General features: G+C 34.3%; 1 protein-coding gene across 8 annotated transcripts in view; it reads left to right on the top strand.

Annotated features, from left to right (window-relative positions):
- The window catches only part of sws (patatin like phospholipase domain containing sws), a 118,268-nt gene that overhangs the window by 29,851 nt on the left and 66,689 nt on the right, over positions 1 to 21,728 (top strand). For 5 of the 8 annotated variants that reach the window (XM_089643328.1, XM_089643331.1, XM_089643330.1 and 2 more), the window contains exons 2-5: positions 15,038 to 15,327; positions 18,846 to 18,927; positions 19,074 to 19,294; positions 19,589 to 19,775. In XM_089643328.1, the coding sequence (XP_089499454.1) occupies positions 15,193 to 15,327; positions 18,846 to 18,927; positions 19,074 to 19,294; positions 19,589 to 19,775 (625 nt within the window). In that variant the 5' untranslated portion in view covers positions 15,038 to 15,192. Of the gene's footprint in view, positions 1 to 14,882; positions 15,328 to 18,845; positions 18,928 to 19,073; positions 19,295 to 19,588; positions 19,776 to 21,728 lie in introns of all 8 variants that reach the window. The other 3 variants (XM_089643326.1, XM_089643324.1, XM_089643329.1) reach the window with 3 other exon arrangements.

Below are 21,728 nucleotides of genomic sequence, written 5' to 3'. Positions count from 1 at the left end.
ATGAGAAGTATGTGTTTAGTTTCCGGAAATGGAAAATAATGCATTTTATATTAATTATTGTTTTCTTTTGGCGGCCACTGTTATTGATGTCACTTATTTAAACCAAATTGTGAACCTATGATACTAAACTGGGTTCCTAGGTTGTTAGTTTGGGTTTAATTTAAAAAAAACTAGCCTAAAAAAACTGTTTTGATATTGTTGTGTCAAAACATGGTGTGAAGATAATAGTCAAATTATCATTTTTTTAATGAAATAAACGTTAATCTGTGAGAAATAGTTGTTAATCTGTGACAAATAGTCGTTAATCTGTGACAAATACTTGTGTAAATACATAGTTATGATGCAGTCGAATTCTACAATTAATGTCGTATTTATTACTGTCTGTATCTTTGTGTTCTCAAATAAAAAAAATAAAAATAAATAGCCACTAAAGAGCATTATTTTCCATTTTCGCACAAATCATTCTCATTATTATCTTATTGATACAAAGTGTTTGTATTGAGGGTGTCCCCATTTTCTATATATTTATCTAATAAACTAATATTTACGTCCGGGGAGATATATGTTAAATTTACATAAATGTTGACCTAACGTAAACTATCTTCACCATTTGATAAAACTTACTAGTGTGGTAGAATTTGTGCATTTTTCGAACTGCACGCGGATTATCAGGGTTAGGTTAGGTGTATGTCTTCCCCGACGTAAATAGTTATTCCTTATAGTAAACTAGCTGACGTGTACCTTAGAGTAATTCGTAGTTAGTATTCGGGTTATTCGTAGACATATACCATCGTAGACTTTTCTGTAGGCGTTTTTAAGATATACAATTCCTTAGTACTTTATTATGATGTATCCCATGGCCATAAGGTTTAGCCAGCATTAGCAATGTAAGCGCCCGAAAACATATTTTTATAACTTCATTACAAAACATCGACTTTTCTCTACTTTCTACAGATATAATATGCATGTGTTATATACATAAACCTTTCGGGAGAAATCCTCTAAATAATAGTAAAAACCCTATCAAAATCTGTTGCGTAGTTTAGAAGAACAAAGCACACTAACAGACAGACACGGATAGCGACTATGTTTTATACTATTTACAGAAGTTAAAACAAATTGTTTAAATTCGTAATATTAGTAGTGTTGCGGAATTGTGAAATGAAAATAATGAACTTTGTGAAATTATAATAAATGCTTCAAAGTGAATTCGCAATTACTATAGAAGCAATTTTATACCCATTGCTTGAAAATGAGTTTATGTGTGTTGTGTATTTCTATCGTTATATTTGCGTATGTAACTTACGTACGTGATGCGAAATGGTTAGGTGTTTTGTGTGGTTAACAAATTGAACCGTGTGTTTTTTTTTCTTCAATGTTTTTAAGTGTTTTATGGTTATAATAATAATAATAATACAATTATTATTCATAAGTGTTGTGCAATTAGTCAAATGACAGAAATAAAGACAAGAATTTATCGATAGCTATTAAATGGTGACTTGCAAAATTAAATGTCTAAACATAATACATGTACGTATTATGACGAATAATATTAATCCATTAACAAAGTTTCGTTGATTAAGGCGAAGCTTAATGCGAAATCACTATTTCGATTAATCTTTATAACGAATTGGTGTACATTATGAATACCAAAAAATATGCTTTAGATAAATTGAAGGTTTTCCTATCGCTTCGCTTGAGTAGAATACAAATAAAAAAATAAATTACTCATTAAAAAATATAAATGCAAACTACTAAAATTTTTTTTTCAATAAAAATGTACGAACGCGTAAAGGAAACAACTTAAAAAAATACAGTATTATAGCTAAGATTATCTGTGACAGTTTCACTTGATTAACTTTTTTTCTTTCTTATAAAATTATTGCCAAATAAAAAAATACAGTTTTTTGCTTGAAATCGAACGTTTCTAGACTCCTTTTGTTAAGCGATTTTAATGCCTATTACCTACAATATAAGGTATACCAAGAATATACACATTTTTGGCTTGTAGCTTCCTCTTAAAAGATTTTACGATGACATAATAATTGATTACGGTAAATATCCAGATACACTGTACATGTAACAAAAAAAAAACTTACCAGGACATTTTGACTCTAAACGTCCATAATTTTGAAAGAATTCGATATTTATAAAACATATTCCTTTTGTGTAGGTAATTAGTAATAAAACTGTCATTTTGCTTTTTATGCCGTTTACACAAAAAAAATATACCTAGGTATAAATAATTTTTAAACTTTCAACTGTCAATGAAATAATGCCGCCAATTCGTAATCATGCACTTTGACATTTTTTAAATTCTATCCATGTAATGATGTATAAATATTTGATACACACTGTGAAAAATAATTATTTATCTTCCCAACGACGAACAAATCACATATCTACGCATTATAGAAAAATATATAAAAATACTTTTATAATGTATTGACGCCCCGGTCAGATCTGTCCTTCAGAGGCTATAGTGGAATATGATATTTGTGGCTAGTTATGTCCTTCCGAGGCCTGACGGGTTAATACACAGAAAATATTTATTTTTAAGCAAACCAAACTGAGAACATAAAAACCTTTTTTGCAAAATAGATTCTAAGGACGGGTTGTTTCGGAGAATTTGAACAATTCATCAAATTTCAACGTCCATTTTCAAGTTCTGTTTTTATTTCAGTTTTGTCAAGCAACTAGCCTATAATAATATGATAACAGAACTTCAATAAAACTTTCACAGAACCCGAAAACGAACGTTGAAATTTGATGAATTGTTCAAATTCTCCGAAACAACCGGTCCTTAGTTTGGATAGTTAACAAAGATAAAAGATAGTCCTAAAAAAGTATTTTATTACTAACTAGCTGTACCCCGCCAAGCTGTTTTGTGGCTCAGTCTGTCTGTGCAGATATGGAAACAATAGCGCGTGTTTGCTATTACGTCCAACAGATGGCGTTGTTTAAAAAAAAAACATGTTTGTCCAACAGATGGCACTGTTTTTCAAAAAAGCATGTTTTTACCAGTCACAGGTGACAAAAAAGACATCTACAGGGTTTTCCAAAAAGGGGTGTTATTTTGAATCGCTCGCTATTTCGGTAGATGTTACTTTTGTAGCTGTCTGATTTTTTGACATTTGACAAGTAGAAACTACGCCATTAATAAAAATGGAACGATACACGCTTCAACAACGCATTGAAATTATTAAAATTCACTTTAGTGAATCAAATGCAAATCATCTTGAGTGATGAGGCCCATTTCCACCTCGGTGGCTTCGTCAATAAGCAAAATTGTCGCATATGGGGCTCGAAAAACCCAAGAGTTATTGTTGAAAAGCCTCTCTATCCTGAATGTGTGACTGTTTGGTTATGGTCCAGCGGAGTCTTGGACCTTACTTTTTCGAAAATGAGGCTGGAGCAACAGTTACGGTGAATGGATTGCGCTATCGAGAGATGATTAATGATGTTTTATGGCCGGAATTGGATGGTATTGATCTGGACAACGTTTACTTTCAACAAGACGGCGCTACGTGCCACACAAGCAACGAAACCATTGATCTTTTACGATTGAATATCAAAATAACACCTCTTATTGGAAAACCCTGTATATAATATATAAGAAGACACGTTTATTCGAATGCAACTTTGTGTCAAAATTTCAAAGTAATCGGCAAAGAACTTTCAGAGATTTAAGATTTTGAACAAACTAACATTTATATTTTTATTTATAGGTTATATTTATTTATTTATTCATTTTTGGGAAATCGACAGTTTACATTTAATCAGTTTGTACATAAGTATTATATAGTAAAATAAAACCAATTATGGATTTCCTCCTTGTGACTTTAACTGAGACAGCATAATATGGAATAAGTTATTTAAAATTGTGAGAAAGGAATATGAATTAAAAAAATTATACAAAACAAAAGATTATATAAAACTAAAACTTAAAACAATACATTTATAGGCATGGAGAGAGGTTGTAGATATAAATCAAATCATAATAGAGATATAAACAATAGAGACATAAACATTATTCACAAACCATCAGAGAAATATTATTTTATGGACCTCTTGTATTTGGTATGTTCGCAACTGAAAATATTAACCTTGGATAATACTTATATAATTCTAATAACATGACATTTAGCTCCATACTAAAGCCGTAAAAGATTAATTTTGAATTTAAGGAAATAGCTATTAAATAGCACTATTTTCTATAATCACAGATGCAAAAAGTTGTTGTTGATTTTCATTAAGTTGAATCAAAGGTTTGTTCGTTTTTTTAATGCGTATTAAATAAAAACGGCAGTCTTAATTAAAAATTTAACAATTTAACTTCTTGGTAAATATGCAGAAAAGTTGGACACGGTTTACGCACATTTTAATTTAAAACACTTTCAGCCAACGTAGTGAAAATATTACGCTGTGCGTAAGGTGAGAACAGTGAAACACTTGACTTATTACCATTGCGTTTGTTTGGTTAACACGGTATTGAACCAGGCTCAAGGCCGGCTTTACCACACCAACGTTGAACGGGCGTGGAAGAATCTAATTAACAAGACGGTTAGTATCAGTTAGCTAACAATGAGAAACAACTATTTCAGTAATCGGAAATGGAAACTAATGCATTTTAATAGTTATTTTGTTATAATTTTTATGGATTGTATACTTTGCGGCCATTGTTATAGCTGTTAATTTTTTAAGGCTAGTTGTATTCTCCTTTTTAAATCAATTTTACAAAATTATTTATCTTAGTTTAGGTTCAATTGAATAATTAAAAAGGCATGCCTAAAAACCTATTCTCATATTATGTTGCCTCGATAGCAATATGTCATCTTCGAAAATTCAAGATGGTCGCAAAGTGAACACGACGAATTTGTCAAAATTGATTTTTACAAAATATGAATTCAAATACATTATTTTGCTTCTACAGTAATCAAACAGTTGTTCCTGGTTGTAACTAAATTGATACGAATTGATATACTGACACAAATAGTTGTTCCTGAATGTAACTAAACTGATACGAATTGATATACTGACACAAATAGTTGTTCCTGAATATAACTAAACTGATACGAATTGATATACTGACACAAATAGTTGTTCCTGAATGTAACTAAACTGATACGAATTGATATACTGACACAAATAGTTGTTCCTGAATATAACTAAACTGATACGAATTGATATACTGACACAAATAGTTGTTCCTGAATGTAACTAAACTGATACGAATTGATATACTGACACAAATAGTTGTTCCTGAATATAACTAAACTGATACGAATTGATATACTGACACAAATAGTTGTTCCTGAACGTAACTAAACTGATACGAATTGATTTACTGACACGATTTTTTACACTGTTTATGGTCAATTGATTATATTATTTATTCCTTTTTAAAAAATGACATTTTTATATGAATACCGTCCGAGAAATTGATCGATTGCTCCCAACTTTCCAGAACCAGTGGGACTATAAACTATAATCCTCAATCGGGGTATGTTGTGTTATTGAAGGTAGTCCTGAAGGGTTGGGGGGGAGCTGGAGAGAGGAAGTACCTGACTATCCAGAACTTATCACTGCGTACTGTTAACATATTTTAAGTCTTATAAATTAAATAATTAATCTTAGTGCCCATGCCAGGTTTCGAACTCGCGACCTTTTAGTACGTAACCGACGGATTTTAAGCAGCGACTCCTTAACATATTTTGCTGTCAGATGATATTTTTTCAATTAAAAACAAAATATTCTTCCATCACACGACGTCACTGGGAATTTTGGTACAGCCTAGTGCAGTGTCTGTCAAACTTTTTACTTCACGGCACACTGGTAAATGGAAAATGTTCCGCGGCACACCAAATAAAAATGCCTTAAAAGGTTGATGCACTTTATTAATATGAATAAAGGAAATCATATATAACATTTTATTTATATTGTGCTCACTCACTCACACTCGTTTACATTCATTGCGGTGCGTAATCGTATTCACTGTATCCCTCGCGCGTGTTGCGTCGACCACTACGGACGAGCCTGACAATTTTTTATTATGTAGATATTGAATTTTTTTAAATGCGTAGGAATTATTTAAAATTAACAGTTTTTAGCCTTCTTCCGTCGCGGCACATCTGAGACTTCTTATAGCATGTATCACGTGATACATTGCGACGTGTGGCAGTGTGACCAATGGTGAACTATGATAGAATTTGTTTGTTTTTGTTTTTAATTGAAAATAATATCATCAAGACAGCAAAATTACATCTACATTTTTTTTCTCAAAATATGCTTATGAATCGCTGGATAAAATCCTTCGGGTACGTGCTGTTGTACCTTTAAAATCCTTCGGTTACGTGCTGTTGTACCTTTAAAATCATTCGGTTACGTGCTGTAGAACCTTGTATATCCTTCGGGTACGTGCTGTTGTACCTTTAAAATCTTTCGGTTACGTGCTGTTGTACCTTTAAAATCCTTCGGTTACGTGCTGTTGTACCTTTAAAATCCTTCGGTTACGTGCTGTTGAACCTTGTATATCCTTCGGGTACGTGCTGTTGTACCTTTAAAATCTTTCGGTTACGTGCTGTTTTACCTTTAAAATCCTTCGGTTACGTGCTGTTGAACCTTGTATATCCTTCGGGTACGTGCTGTTGTACCTTTAAAATCTTTCGGTTACGTGCTGTTGTACCTTTAAAATCCTTCGGTTACGTGCTGTTGTACCTTTAAAATCCTTCGGTTACGTGCTGTTGTACCTTTAAAATCCTTCGGTTACGTGCTGTTGTACCTTTAAAATCATTCGGTTACGTGCTGTAGAACCTTGTATATCCTTCGGGTACGTGCTGTTGTACCTTTAAAATCTTTCGGTTACGTGCTGTTGTACCTTTAAAATCCTTCGGTTACGTGCTGTTGAACCTTGTATATCCTTCGGGTACGTGCTGTTGTACCTTTTAAGTCTTTCGGTTATGTGCTTTTGAACCTTGTATATCCTTCGGGTACGTGCTGTTGTACCTTTAAAATCCTTCGGGTACGTACTGTTGTACCTTGTATATCGTTCGCGGTGGAGATTCTTCGATATTTCTTTAAATTATGCCAAATTTGGGTCACAAAACGTGCAAAATTTGACACAGTAACCTCACAGATATTATACATCATAATCTGATTAAAACCTACATTTGAATAAGAAATCTTTTAATAATTGCTCTCGTGGGAGATTAATACATATTTATTAGTTTTTGACTAGTACTTTTTAACAGATAGAAAGTTGTTTTTTTCGGGTTAGTTATTATGTATTAAATTGCCTAATAATTGTAGTTATCTTGTAGCTAGTCCTAGTTGATAATAGAAAGTTTTTTGTGCAAAATTGTTCAAATTCGCAAGACACGAGCGGCCCGAGGCACCTTCATGAAAACCAACATAGATTAACCACGATAAAAGACTTTAAAGCCAATTTAAATGTGTTGTTGGCTGAATGATTCTGTGGTTCTCCAATCCGCAGAATCCAAGGTTGCGTGATTACTCTCGGTGTGTAAAAATGAGAATTCGAATATTTTCAATTAAGTTTTTATTTTTAAAAATCTCACCTTACAATAATTTTATGAACAAAACAGATCGCGTACGTTAGAGGAGATTTAGGGCTAAACCGGCGGCTAGACCACTGGAGAGAGAATGAAATATTTGCCGCGCGAGGTATCGCGCGAAGGTTTACAGTGATACCAGTCTCACATAAATGTGGGTAAAAGTAATGTTGTTATTATTTTCGGGAGATGTAAACTCCCTATAATTTACCCTACAAGACTAATGAACAATATTTGTAAATGGAACCATTTTACTTTGAAGAAGAAGACAATACTAAGAAATCTAAAGGAAACATGAAACATTACAAGATACAGAAAATAAAAAAATAACGGTCACCACCAGGAATCGAACCCGAGTTCTCTTGTCTTTCCGGGATATTACATCGTATAAATATATTATTAATTTGTTTGAATCACTATATCTACATTTTTCGTATCAACGCCGACCGGTTTTAGAACAACCGTTCCTTCCCCAGGGCAAAATATATACTAACATAACATAATAGGTGAATTATCAAGTGTTGAAGTGGGGTGGATTCGTGACAGGGGATTAGCGAATAGTGGGGGAGGAGATAAAAAAACCGTTTTATTGGACAAATGCATTATTTAAACTTTATTGTCACTCCACTTTTTGACGTTTTATATAAAAATTATTAATAAAAAAATCACGAATATTCAATTTTTTTTGGTTTCATATTGGTGCACATTTGAATTATTTTGTGGTTGACATCTAGATTTGAATATAACGTGTGGTGATTTCTCTTTCTTTCACGGTTTAGTCAATATTTCTCACCACGACTGTAAGGGAGACAACGATTTCTGTGAGACAATACGAGCTGTTCCCAAAAGCGAACATATTAGCCTGAAGGGTTAATTCTATCCTTAATCCCGGCGTGCGCAAGTAAATTTTATTTGAATATTTTGCGTTATTTCGCAAATTATTCATTTAATATGATGTTTAGTATATATACGCCACGTTCTAGCGTGGAAGATACTTTCAGTATCGCCCTAGTGTAAGACGACCATTCAGGGTTGAAACGTTGCTTGAAATGGCTTTGGCCGTGTTTGGTGACCAGATCTGAATAACCTGGTACTTCTTTACCTTCGTCTTCCCCATCTCCTTCCCCTCCCCACAACCTTCACCTTCACAACATACCCTAATTGGGAATACCATAGCCTCACTGGCTCTAGACGGTTGGGAGCAGTTGGGACTCTTGTGCGGTTTTACGCACTTTTTAATTTGTATAAATTATATTCCCTAAATAGCTTTTGTTGACCATGTTAACATTTACCTGACTAAAACATTGATTTAGTCGATAACTAACGACAATATTATCTTCTCAACGAATAACATCCTGCATGTTGATGCCCGACCTTGGTTTTACATTTTTCGAGAGGATGTAGTCGATGTATTATGCTACGTATACATCCGCGAGCCGAACTGCCGAACTGAACCTCAACTTATGGGAAAGAAACGTAACAACCGCAAATGGCGCGAAACGCCGCTTGCAGTTGATACGTTCCTTTCCCGTAATTCGTGGTACGGTTCGCAAATGTATACGTACCCTAATGTATACTGATTGCAGAAATTTGTTTTTGCCGTGACTTCGTGCCGTCTTGGTTCCGAGACAACCCGAATTAATTCATCATTTTTTATCATCCAATATTGTATTGTTTATTGGCGGGAGAATCGAACTTTGTTTATTTGCTTACATAGGTATATATAGAATTTTAACTCCTCAGTCCTCTGCCGTATGCCAGAAGGTCGAAGTATTTCCACCTCGCAATAAAATCCAAATAAACGGAATATTTCTGAATGTATCCGAAAATTAAAAACTGCTTTTGAAAGGAGATAAAATACCTGTTAAAATTGTATTATTATAAATAAAAATATTATTTTTGATATACATAGATACATATATATTTTATGACAATTTTACATTTTACCCGATGGACAATCTTACACATGTAGAGCCATAAAAATATGAATCCGTCCCTAACGGGATAGGAAATTTTGTTTGTTACTACTTCGATAATAATTCTTGAATAATTTCCAACTATTTTTTCAGACCCAAGGACCCGTTCATTTATTCAGAAATTGTGTTGATATTGCTCATTGTTTTGTTATTGCTCATTATAGCCGTGAACTCGCTATAGTCGTTATCGTAATAACCGAGTTTGACTGTATTAAAATTTTTGGTAAATATTTACCTACGACTACCGTTTTTACTACTACAAAAAATTGCCCCTTTAATAACGCCTGCTCGCGTCCCCTTTAGAGTTATATCCCAGTTTTCAAGTAGTTTGTGGGCTACGCTAGGTTTGTATAGACTGGTTTGTGATTTAATTCTACCTAATCCAACCTAACCTAACATGTACGGAATATTTTCTCAAACGGTAGTCGTAGGTAAATAATTACCAAATTTTTAATGGGAACATAAAAAAAATTGAAATAGCTCACCTTAAAATAAAAGGACTTTCCAAAAGGAAATTTTTAAAAGGAAGTCCCACATTTGAATAAAAATATAATTGGCCTTCAAAACAAGAGGAATCTTTCAGTAAGCCCGGGCAACGCCGGGGACTTCAGCTCGTATTATATGCATAGAGAAGAGCGTCACGCTGCGGATTTGTTGGTTTGTTCTGTAAACAAATCTAAAGTTTTATTCCGAGATTGATGACATTTTGCACACTTGACCTTCAAAACAGGAGAAAGGTATCTGTCAGATTTCGTTCGTTTTCGTTGGGGGCAACTAGCTTTTATTTCCAACGGCTAGTTATATTTTCAATTTGATAATGTAACGCATATAGAAGTTAAGTTAATTTAAAACATAACCCTCTGCAATTGAGGTGACTTTTTTTAGTAGTCTGACAGACGTGCATTTTAGGTACTATTTAGAAGTTATGAGTTTTTGTTGTTGAATAGTGTTTGCAAGAAATGGTTGCATTAAACTCATTTATAAGTAAATATTAAGTATTTATTAATGTTTAGGACGCCATGGAACTTTTGGCACAACCATCTTTTAAAATTTATAAATAAATTAAATTACAAAATTTTAACAAATAAACTTAATTTTTCTTCCTCCTGGATTATAATAAGACACTTAAAATAAATAAAAATATACATAATTTGAGTTGTTTTAAATGAGTTATAAATCTGGTAGACACTAGGGTAATCTGGTAGGGCGGGAAAGCGGTGAATAACCTGCAGTGTCTGAGAGACGTAACGTCAGCGGCAGAGGGTTAAATACCTACATGCATATTTATGTCTCACATTGATAGTGCTTGGTACAAAGCGCCCAATTGAATATCGCAATTGTTAACTGCTTAAAGAGGGTCCCACGCCTTGTGGGTGGAGGATGAGTTCCGAGCCGAGAGCAGACTGATTTGTTACACAAACAAAACTACACCACGGTGTGTTAACCTTTCAATAGATTTGACATGACAATTGTTGGGATACCTTCTTCCTATCCCACAGTTCATCTTGACCCATACAAGAACCGGCCTTTTAAAATAGATTTGACGTGACAATTTTTGGGATACCTTCTTTCTATCCCACAGTTCATCTTGACCCATCCAAGTAGGTTTTTAAGGCGATGCACTACGTAGTGTAATATTTTGAATCGAGCCGCCATCAATAACACTCCTTACGTAGATGGGAATAAGGCTTAAATTCCCGGTTAAAACCATTCAGCTGTTTTAATTTAGGCAAGAAAAAACCATGGCCAAAAAGTGCCTTTTATTTTATTTTGTGGATCATTTTATAAATCACCTAATTTGCCACATTATACAATAAAACCATAACCGAAAATGGGTTCGTAAGTAGGAAATTTTGAACTTTAAAGCAGTTTTCATAGGCCTTATAAATAATTTTTTTCTGGGCTTATAAAAAGACTTATGTAAAAAATACTCGATTATTTCAAAGGCCAAGATGTATTATACTCGCGGTATTTATTTAAAGCATATGAAACATTTCTAGGCCACAAAATTTTCAAACCAAAAACACATGATTTTGCATTATTACGTAGTGCATCGCCTTAAATAGATTTGACATGACCAACTGTTGGGATATCTTGTTCCTAGCCCACAGTTTATCTTGACCCATCTAAGTACCGGCCTTTTTTAACTATTTGAATTTCAATTTTGTTTTCTTGATTGAATGAATTAATGAAATGGAATCTTGGCAGTGTAAATTAACCCATTTCCCGACAACCGATTGAGCTGAAACTCGGCAGATAGATTAATTGTCGATGACAATGCATTCTTTCAACTTTTGGTGGCACTCATGCAAACATACGCATTTTTTTCTGAAATTGGATGGACATTATACATAATAAATATAAAAAAAATCAGCTGTTAATATACGAGTGGCAATACGGTGGCAATCACGCGGACATATACACTTTTTTTCTGAAATTCGATCACATTACAGCCGTTAATATACGAAATAAAAGTGGTCCTACCCAGTAAGGATTTGGCTGATTTTGATCCTGGATCAAAGTTTTAAAAGATTATTTAAAAGTTCACAGAAGTTACGAGCCAGTCCTTGGGGAGAAGGTTCTATCCTCAGTTGAACCAAAAAAAATACATATCTTTAAATAAAAGTAGATTTTTATCTTCCGCGTTCGGCTTCGCGCCTTTCATATTTTGACTTTAGCTGGGGGGCCCTACCTGGAAATCCGACTGCTCTTAACCCCTTGAAGGCTGCGGGAAAATAGCCACCACTTTATATTTTAATGGGTATGGGTACCGCCGCCCCGGGAACCATTTATTGAAGTAGTGGTCCCCTACGTTGGGTGACTCAGCAGGGGTCCCCGGGTTCATGGAGTGTGGTTTGTCTAAATCTTGGCGGTGGATGATTTGGGCACCTACTGCGTTTAAGTTTATTTTTATTTTTTTTTATTTATTGATACGTTAAAAGTATTTTTTTTATAAAATACTAGCTGTATCTCACCACACATTGTGCAAATAGAGGAAAAAAATAGGATGTGTTGCTTAAACGTCCAACAGATGGCGCTGTTTATCAAATAAAGCATATTTTTACCTGTCACAGGTTACATCTATATAATATAGGTATATAAAAACATACGCGTATTCGAATGCAACGTTGTGTCAAAATTTCAAAGCAATCTGTAAAAACTTTCGGATATTTAAGAATTTTAACAAACGAACATTAACATTTTTATTAATGTAGATAGAAATTTGGTAATGTGATCCTCATTGGGTACTACCTGTGCTGAGGGCCTCATTTTACAATTATATGTGACAAATTGTATGTAAATAAAATAAACGTTATTGAAATTATGTTAAATTAAAGGAATTTAAATGAAATATTAAGAAATACATAAAATAAACAGAACAAAATTAAATAAATATATTTTTTTTTAAATACAGAAATGAATTTAAAATAATTAAGGTAGTTAAAATTAAAACTAAGCAATATGTATGTAATTATTAGTCCAGTTGTGTATGATAAGTGTACTCTGTAGGTAAATTTTTTATTCTTTTAAGAATTTTTTTTTGAATGCATCTTTGTTTGTTATTTTCCATTTCTTCATTTTGTTTGCGAAATGTTTTTGGTTTTCATCATTTTTTGTGTCGAGAGTGTGTAAGATTGTTAAATACTTTTATTGCCTGGTATTTGTGGTTTCTTTGTCCAAAGCTTGTGCATTTTGGAACTGATTTGTATGTACGCTCGTCTAACTGGTCTATTAAATTTAATATCTATAAACGGTGTCCAGAAACTGGAAACTGACGAATCTACTTCAAAGAGAACCTAAAAAAAATATTTAAAAAAATAATAATAATTAATTAATATTTTTTTAAAAATCGGCAAGTAAAGGGTTAAAAAATGAGGTTGGATCCGGGTGTACATTTCGGCGCATTTTAAAAGACATTAAACAGATGATTTATCAAATTTGATCTAAAAAATTCCATATTCGGACTCCATTTACCTGAAAACGAAAGCAAACCAAAAAAATGATCCCATAAAAACCATTTTCCTTTTCTGCAATAATCTATTTTTATTAATAGACTAGTAGTAGTACCCCGCCACGAGTTGCTGTAGCTAATTATGTGCAGCGCGTGTTGCTTTTACGTCCGACAGATGGCGCTGTTTTATTTTTTTCAAAGCAAGTTAGTTCAACAGATGGCGTTGTTTAAAAAAAAAAAAAGTTTTTTTCCTGTCACAGTTGACATCTATACAGGGTGTATCGGCACTAACCCGACAAACTTTAACCAGCTATTCCTTAGCACATTTGGAGTAAAAAATGTTATGGGCACTTTGCTTTTAAGTCTTTTTATAAGCCCAGAAAAAAATGATGTTTAAGGCCTATGAAAACTGCTTTAAAGTTCAAAATCTCCTACTTACGAACCCATTTTAGGTTATGATTTTATTGTATAATGTGGCAAATTGAGTTATTTATAAAATGATTGGAAAATAATTAAATATTTATGCCTGAACATCCACAAAATAAAATAAAAGACACTTTTTGGCCATGTTTTTTTCTTGCATAAATCAAAACAGGCGGATGGTGTTAAGCGGGAATTTAAACCTTATCGCCATCTACGTAAGGGGTGTTATTGATAGCGGCTCAATTTAAAATATTACACGACGTAGTGCATCGCCTTAATCTTGATGCTCACCACTCTTCTAGACACAAGCGCCAGCGTCTATAGAAGAGGAACATTAAAAAATTAAAAGCAATGAAAACTAATTGTATGAATTATTTTAGTTAACATTATTGATTATACTCTGTAATACTATTATAGTGTAAATTGATTAATTATTTAATAAATAAATAAATACATACTTAAAAAAAAAAAATTATCCCGGCATCAAGTTTAGGGGTACTATTGATATATTTACTGACTCCATTTATAGAATTAAGCGTAATCTATATCAGCACTTTGGTGAATCCTACAAATTATAGTAGAGTAGGTAATGTAGTTTTATTGATTTGTCTTATATGTAGTATCGTTTATGTTACTGTTACATGTTTCACTAATATTGTTTCATATTCAGTTTACCGTGTTTAAAAATATTGTGTATAATTTTTCAATAGCTCACTAAGAATATTCTGTTCTTAAAATCCATGTAAAAGCCAAGCAGGGTATAAAACAAAATAAATAAAAATAATTTACTTACCTCACTCATTTTAGCGTTGCTACGCAATCCGATTTGTACACGGTTCGGTTAAAAACGAACATTCAGACCCTGCGCAGAAAAGTCCCACAATGGATTGCACTGCAAACCGTTGCCTTACTTTGGCGAACTTTACTTTTCTGCACAGGTTCTGGTTGTTTAAATTTTAGCTCTTCAGCGGTCAAAATATGGCTGATTATTAACGTAGTTTATTCAAAGTATTATTGAACCCTCCCGGTTGCCTCCATTTTATGTTGGAGCAAGTTAATCAAGTTGGATATCTATGGTTACGAGTTACGAGTTACAACCAATGTTTTGTTATTAGGAATAAAACAATTCAAGTGTAAAGTGGATACTTCGTGGAAAAACCGATTATACGATACAATGGATCAGTTACGGTTATGACCCTGTTGTCATTGGAAATAAAATAGTTCAAGTGAAAAGTGGACACTTTGCGGCAAGGTCGATAGCAATGCGGGCATGATGGACTGCGCACCATACAAAGGCTCGGCCTCTTTGGATAAGTGCCAACAAATAATTTTCAAAGCAGCTTTCCTTCTGGGTTTCAGAAGCAAACTCAGGGCACTATGGATGTCTGGAGTTTTTCTTTCTATTGTAAGTATTTTTATGATTTATAGTGTATAGCTATTGATTAGCGTTTATGAAAGTGTATGATAAAACTTGGCATTTTACACAATGCTTTTTTTCATGCCGATCGCCACATGGGAACTATATCAGAACCCATATGAAAAATTTATGCTTTACACATACATTATTTTCATACTGGAGAAATAAGAATTTGTGACGGTATTAATCGTCCAAATATGGCGACACCTTGAACATAACCTTGATTACATGGAAGTATCTGTCATTCGCCTTTGCCGTTGCCATCAACAAATCATAAATACATGCAATATTTACAATACCGAACAGTAATACACGTTACAATTCAGTAATAAACAGATGTTATAGTCTTTTTTAGCATTATTCAAATATAAAATGAAATAAACTTGCACAATTTCCACATAATATAATTAACGTAAAACAATGAGAGACGACTGTGATGTTTGGTAATAAGGTGGAGTATTTAAGCAATAGATGGCGCTAGTCATAAAGCTTACTCCAGAGTACGTCAGATGTCGCTAGAGTGTAATAAGTACTTGTGAGATGATATTGACAGGGAACAAGCTTCTCGAACCAGAGAATTACCAACCCTCGGGTAATGAACAGTGTAGCTAAATCCAGACCTATTAATTGTAACGTAAATTAAAACAATTATAATAAAGAACCTTTTACTTTTACAAAGAGTTCCCAACACCGAAATCTGCATAGTAACGTAGATAAAACAGATATCAATTGTGTATTAATTTAATGTCAATTAATTTCAGCCATTAACTGTACGAAAATCGGCAACAAAAAAGAACACATCCTTTTTTCATCCCAAATCAATATGGAAATTGGATGAAAAAAAGCATTGCGAAAAAATCCATTACCATATTCAAAAGGTGGTTTATTATAGGTATATATACTGTCTTTAACAATTATGACAAAAAATTTGGATAAAGATACACGAGTAAACAAACAAGGCAAAGAGACATGGCCCGTTCATGTCGAGAGTTGCGAATGCCACTGATTTTTCTATTAGCGTCCAGGATGGTTTTCCGCAAATAGCGTTAATATAATGTAAGTTATTATAAGCTTTAATTACTCGCCTGGAGCTACGTTCGCTTATTCCCAACCCCCTAAATAATTCAATATTTACTGGTTATTTCCGACTATGATTTTTTACCTTTCGATTCGATGTTTTGTTGCTTTTTCACGGGAATCGAACTTGCAATCTCAGAGTCAAGTTGTATGTCTTCATTATTACTCCATTGTAGTTGTAGTAGTTTGTGCATTGATGTATTATACTAGATTAGCCCTGTGTAGTTAAATTCATTTTAAAAATAACGCCACGTAGCGTACGTCACAAATATGGAGATGAACTTAACAACCCAACTCTGTTTAAACTCCCTGTACAAGCGTTCAAACTCGTAAGCGAAACCACGGAGAATTTGTTGTCAGAGGTGTTGTAATATGGACATAATTCAAATTTAAATATTTGGAACTCGGTTATTTTTGTGATTGAAAAAATGAACTTGCCCAGCATAGCTGAGAAGCAAAATAGACCAACAAAAGGTAAAACGCAATGCACAGTGCCCATTTCGCATTGCGTCATAATGCGTGGGCCTTTTCATAAATGTGCATGTGAACCAAACCAAAATTGTGTTGGGGTTATTTTTAAATGAATATGCCGTGTCTAGTCTAATTTAGTCTATGAGTTTGTGCCATATTCCTCTTTGTTTCAAAACTGGACCCTGGAGAGATCCTTGAGGTATTCCTATTTTGATTCTGATTGTGGTAATAAATTATTATTGCCAATTTATTGTAAATCTATGCCAGAAAAGATATTAGTTCCATTCCCGACTTACCAAACTCAAACAAAAATATTAAAGTTGTATTTGTCAATTAGCCTAATTTACATAGTTATTTTATTGTTTTTGTTTTTGCAATCGGATCGTTTAACCGTTATATAACCGTTATAACTGTTGCTATAAGACTTTTTTTATCTGTATTGTAGTCCCAGAGAGCCCAGAGAGAGGCCGCACGTACGTCATCTACGATCGCCTCTTCCTTCTCACGTGTCTTCTATGAAACCAAAAAAGACCGAAAATATTAGAACGATGACGCACGTACGACCTCTTGACCACGACTATTGACCTATCAAGACATCTATTACTTAGGATTAATATCAATTTTGAGATTTTTATGGCCAAACGAATTACCGTGATTAATAAGTTTGTATCGTATACTAATAAGTTTGTGCCGTGTATCTCTTTGTTTTAAAACAGGACCCTGGCAGGATCCTTGAGGTATTTCTATTATAATTCTCATCCTGGCGATGAATTATTATTGCCAATAATTGTTAATCTGCCCTAGATAAGCTATTAGTTTCAAGCCGGACTTGCCAAACTTAATAATATTTTTAAATTTATTTGTTGTATTAACATAGTTATTTTACTGTTTTTGTTATTAATAATATATTAGACTTATTATCTGTTCTGTTGACCTCTCAAGAAGTCTTAAGATGAACCAAAAAACATCTATTATTTACATATATTTTTAGTTTTTGAACATCAGGTACAGGAATAATAATTCTTATTCAAATAAAGTTGATTTTTTACCAAGACTCATCAGAAGATTTGAAAGATGCGCTCCCTTGAGATAAAATGAATGCGCTCTGCAAATGTTATGATATTATTTTATTAATTCATATGCAATGTATGTATGTAAAGAGTTTGCATGGCTGTCCAGTTTCTTTTGTCATCGAAGGTATATTATGTTAATTCCGGTCTATTGACTATTGTTCCGCTATCCAAATATCACAATTTGCCTTAATATAAATGCCAAATACATTATTAAAAATAAGTAGGGACCTGAAAATTTCGCATTATTTTTTTGTGAAATTTGCGATTTTTTTCAGAAAGCTATGGTATTTTGCAACAAGAGTGATCTTCTGTTAACTTTCTGGTATTTTGCTGCAAAAAATGGCGGAATGCCGTTTTTTGTTTGTCTTTGTCTTTAGAACTCTATGGTTTCATTTTCCAGTTAATATCCGTAGATAATATAAGCAAAGAAAGCAATGGCGCGGAAGCGTGTCGATTGTCGCCGAGCTACAACCAAACTGCACCGACTCTATGGCTTCATCTTCCAGTTGTAATCGAATGTACCCTTAGACAGTAACCAAAGATAATAGAAGCAAAGGGAGCAATGGCGCGAGCTACGACCAAACTGCACGGCTTCATCTTGAATCTGGACTCTTGGCTTCATCTTCCAGTTGTAATCGAATGTACCCTTAGAGAGTAACCATAGATAATAGAAACAACGGGAGCAATGTTTATGTTCTGGCCAGGAATTCTTGGCCGCCTAGTGCGCGGGCTCCAATAACCTATCATATGTTGGATGCGTAGTGCGCGGGGGCTCTAATGGTTCATGGTCCTTCTCGCTTATTACTATTTTCTACGACAGCCACCATTCTTGTTTAAATTATCAATTTTTTGTTGACTAAATTGGTTTTTCTGATTTATTTTCAGGTCCTGTGGTCTGTCATATGTGGCTTGGTCTGCTCATTATTTGTCCTGACAGTACTACTATATAGAAAATGGAAGTCAAAAGGTAAAATAAAATACATGTATAAACAAATATATTAATTTTATTTATGATTTAACTTTGTTTAAGTTCAATTAGATTCCTTCTCACTCAGAATTCACCAAAGGGCAGTTTTTTCACAGAACTTGAACAATTTCCATAATTAATTCCAGACGAAGTACAGGCGAGCGATCTGGACGCAGCGCACAGCGGCGACGACAGCCCCCGGGGACGCTTCCGAAAGCGCGACAAGATGCTGTTCTACGGTCGCCGCATGCTGCGCAAAGTCAAGTCCATCTCCAGCAGCGGGCAGGGCCGCAAGCGCCGCGCCGTCATGCGCTTCGCCCGTCGCCTACTTCAGCTGAAGAAGGAACAGGCGCCCGTGCAGCTGAAGGTATGTTACCTTCGACCAATTAAAACCAAAAACCTAATAATTGTTCGGAGCGAAGGGCAATCACATCACATTACAAACTATAGACATGTTGTAGAGATCTCAAAACTGGCAAGCGAAAGATATGGTAACGCACTTTTGATATAGTATTAACCTGAGTTAAGTTAGTAAGCCCCAAAATGCCCTCCTTTGTGACCCTCCCAAATTATTCTTGCTAATTTGTATGGATCACCTTATCTATTAGTTTTACATCGATGTTGTGAACTCATTTCAAGGGCATTATTTTTCATTTGGCAGGTTCTGGAGCCGCCTGCAGAATACCTGGAGGAAGACCAGACCAGCGACGCGCTTGTGCCACCGGACGCGCTCTACATGCTGCACTCCATCCGGGTGTTCGGGCACTTCGAGAAGCCCGTCTTCCTGAAGCTCTGCAAGCACACCGAGATACTCAACATACCAATGGGGAGTTATCTCTTTAAAATTGGTGAGTTTTACTAACTACGAGGGTAATTTGAAAAGTTCCGGCCTCATCGACATAAAGTAACAGTAGAAAAAAAATTCTATCGCCATCCGATAGATAGCCTTGACATTCATTGCCAAGTCATTCTGATCATCACTTTGTCTATGGCACTCTTCCAAAGGTGTCAGCTGACATTGTCTGTCAAAAATGGATAAAAATTGAGTATTTATTTATTTATTTATTTATTTTAGGAACATTAACAGTCTTAGTAATATAATATACATAAGAGAATAACAAAAAACAGACCAATTATTAATGTTCACAGATATATATAGAAACATAAAACTAACCTGCAAACGATAAACCTATAATATGCCTACCATAAACAGCAATAAATAAAAGTGATTTTAACTATACTTAAATAGACTTGGGTTGGAACGGGAAAGGGGAGGAGAGGGATGAGGAAAAGTTGCCACGCAGGTAATATTAAAATATTAGGTACAATCATTTTAACAGTGGTTAATATGAGTTAGAATGTGATACAATGAAATTCTGTAGTGATAGTAACTAGCAGTGAATATGTCAGCACGAGTGTCTATATTTGCAAATTTATTATTATAGTAGTTACATGTCCTTTGCATAAATTCATTTTGGTTGGAATTGGTATTGCATCTATCAATGTAGAAAAGGGTATTTTGTCTGCTGTATCGAATTGGCGCATGGAAATTTATTTTGTTCAGCAACTCCGGGCAGTCAACTTTAGAGTTAATAATTTTATACAAGAGCATCTGATCAGCGACAATCCTCCTGTTGAGTAGTTTCGTGATTCGAAAATGTTTCTCGATTTCGTCGTAAGAGTTGTATATGTTAAATGATTTAAAATTGAGGAATTTGAGAAATCGTTCCTGAACTCTTTCTAACCTGTTAACATAAACAATATAGCGCGGGTTCCAAACCGGTGAACAGTACTCCAGGTGAGGACGAACATGTGAATTGTAGAGAGTCAGATATGTCTTAGTATTTTTGAAAAATTTGCATGTTCTCAGTACAAAACCTAGACTTTTTGATGCTTTGGTGACAATGTTATCAACGTGTTTATCAAAGGTAAGTTTAGAGTCCAAGAAAACCCCGAGATCACGCACATAGTCTTTATTTGTTAAAATCGATCCAGAAATGGTGTAATCATGCAGTATTTTCACACGGTTACGTGTGAATGTGACTTTGCAACATTTAGAAATATTGATAAAAAGCTTATTTCTGAGACAGTAATCCGTCAGTCGATCAAGATCTGCTTGTAAACGCGCAGAACAGTCCGGGGAGCTTATAGGAAGGTATATCTTCATATCGTCAGCAAATAGTAAAATTTGAGCGTTGTGAAAACATGTCGTAATATCATTAATATAGATAGAGAAAAGCAAAGGACCCAAAATGGACCCCTGAGGCACACCGGAAGTAATGATTTTCCAGACCGAGGAAAATCCACCCACTGTCACAGCCTGGGATCTGTTTGTTACGTATGAGGATAACCAACGAAGGAGATCTCCATGAATACCATGATTAGCAAGTTTTCTAAGCAGAATGTTGTGGTTGATCTTGTCAAAAGCCTTGCTATAGTCGGTATAGATTGTATCAACTTGCACACGTTTATCCATGGAGGCAGACAAGAAGTTTGTAAAAGTTATAAGATTAGTAGCAACAGAGCGACCTGCAAAGAATCCATGCTGAAATTCGTTGATCGAATTCTTTACCACAGGGAATAACTGGTCATAGACTATGTTTTCGAACACCTTTGAAAAAATGCAAAGCTTGGAAATGGGTCTATAATTATCTGCTTCACACTTAGTTCCCGATTTATGAATTGGTGTGATGTAGGCTCTTTTCCATATATCTGGAAATGTACCAGTCTTGATCGATATATTAAACAGTATTGATAGCGGGAGTGACAAATGATTTGCGCACTCGGTAATGAACAGTGGT

Source organism: Hesperophylax consimilis, chromosome 19 (genome assembly GCF_061612785.1).
Source record: "Hesperophylax consimilis isolate HC1 chromosome 19, BYU_Hcon_1.0, whole genome shotgun sequence".
Taxonomy (NCBI): Eukaryota; Metazoa; Arthropoda; class Insecta; order Trichoptera; family Limnephilidae; genus Hesperophylax; species Hesperophylax consimilis.
This window is presented reverse-complemented; position numbering and strand designations above follow the sequence as displayed.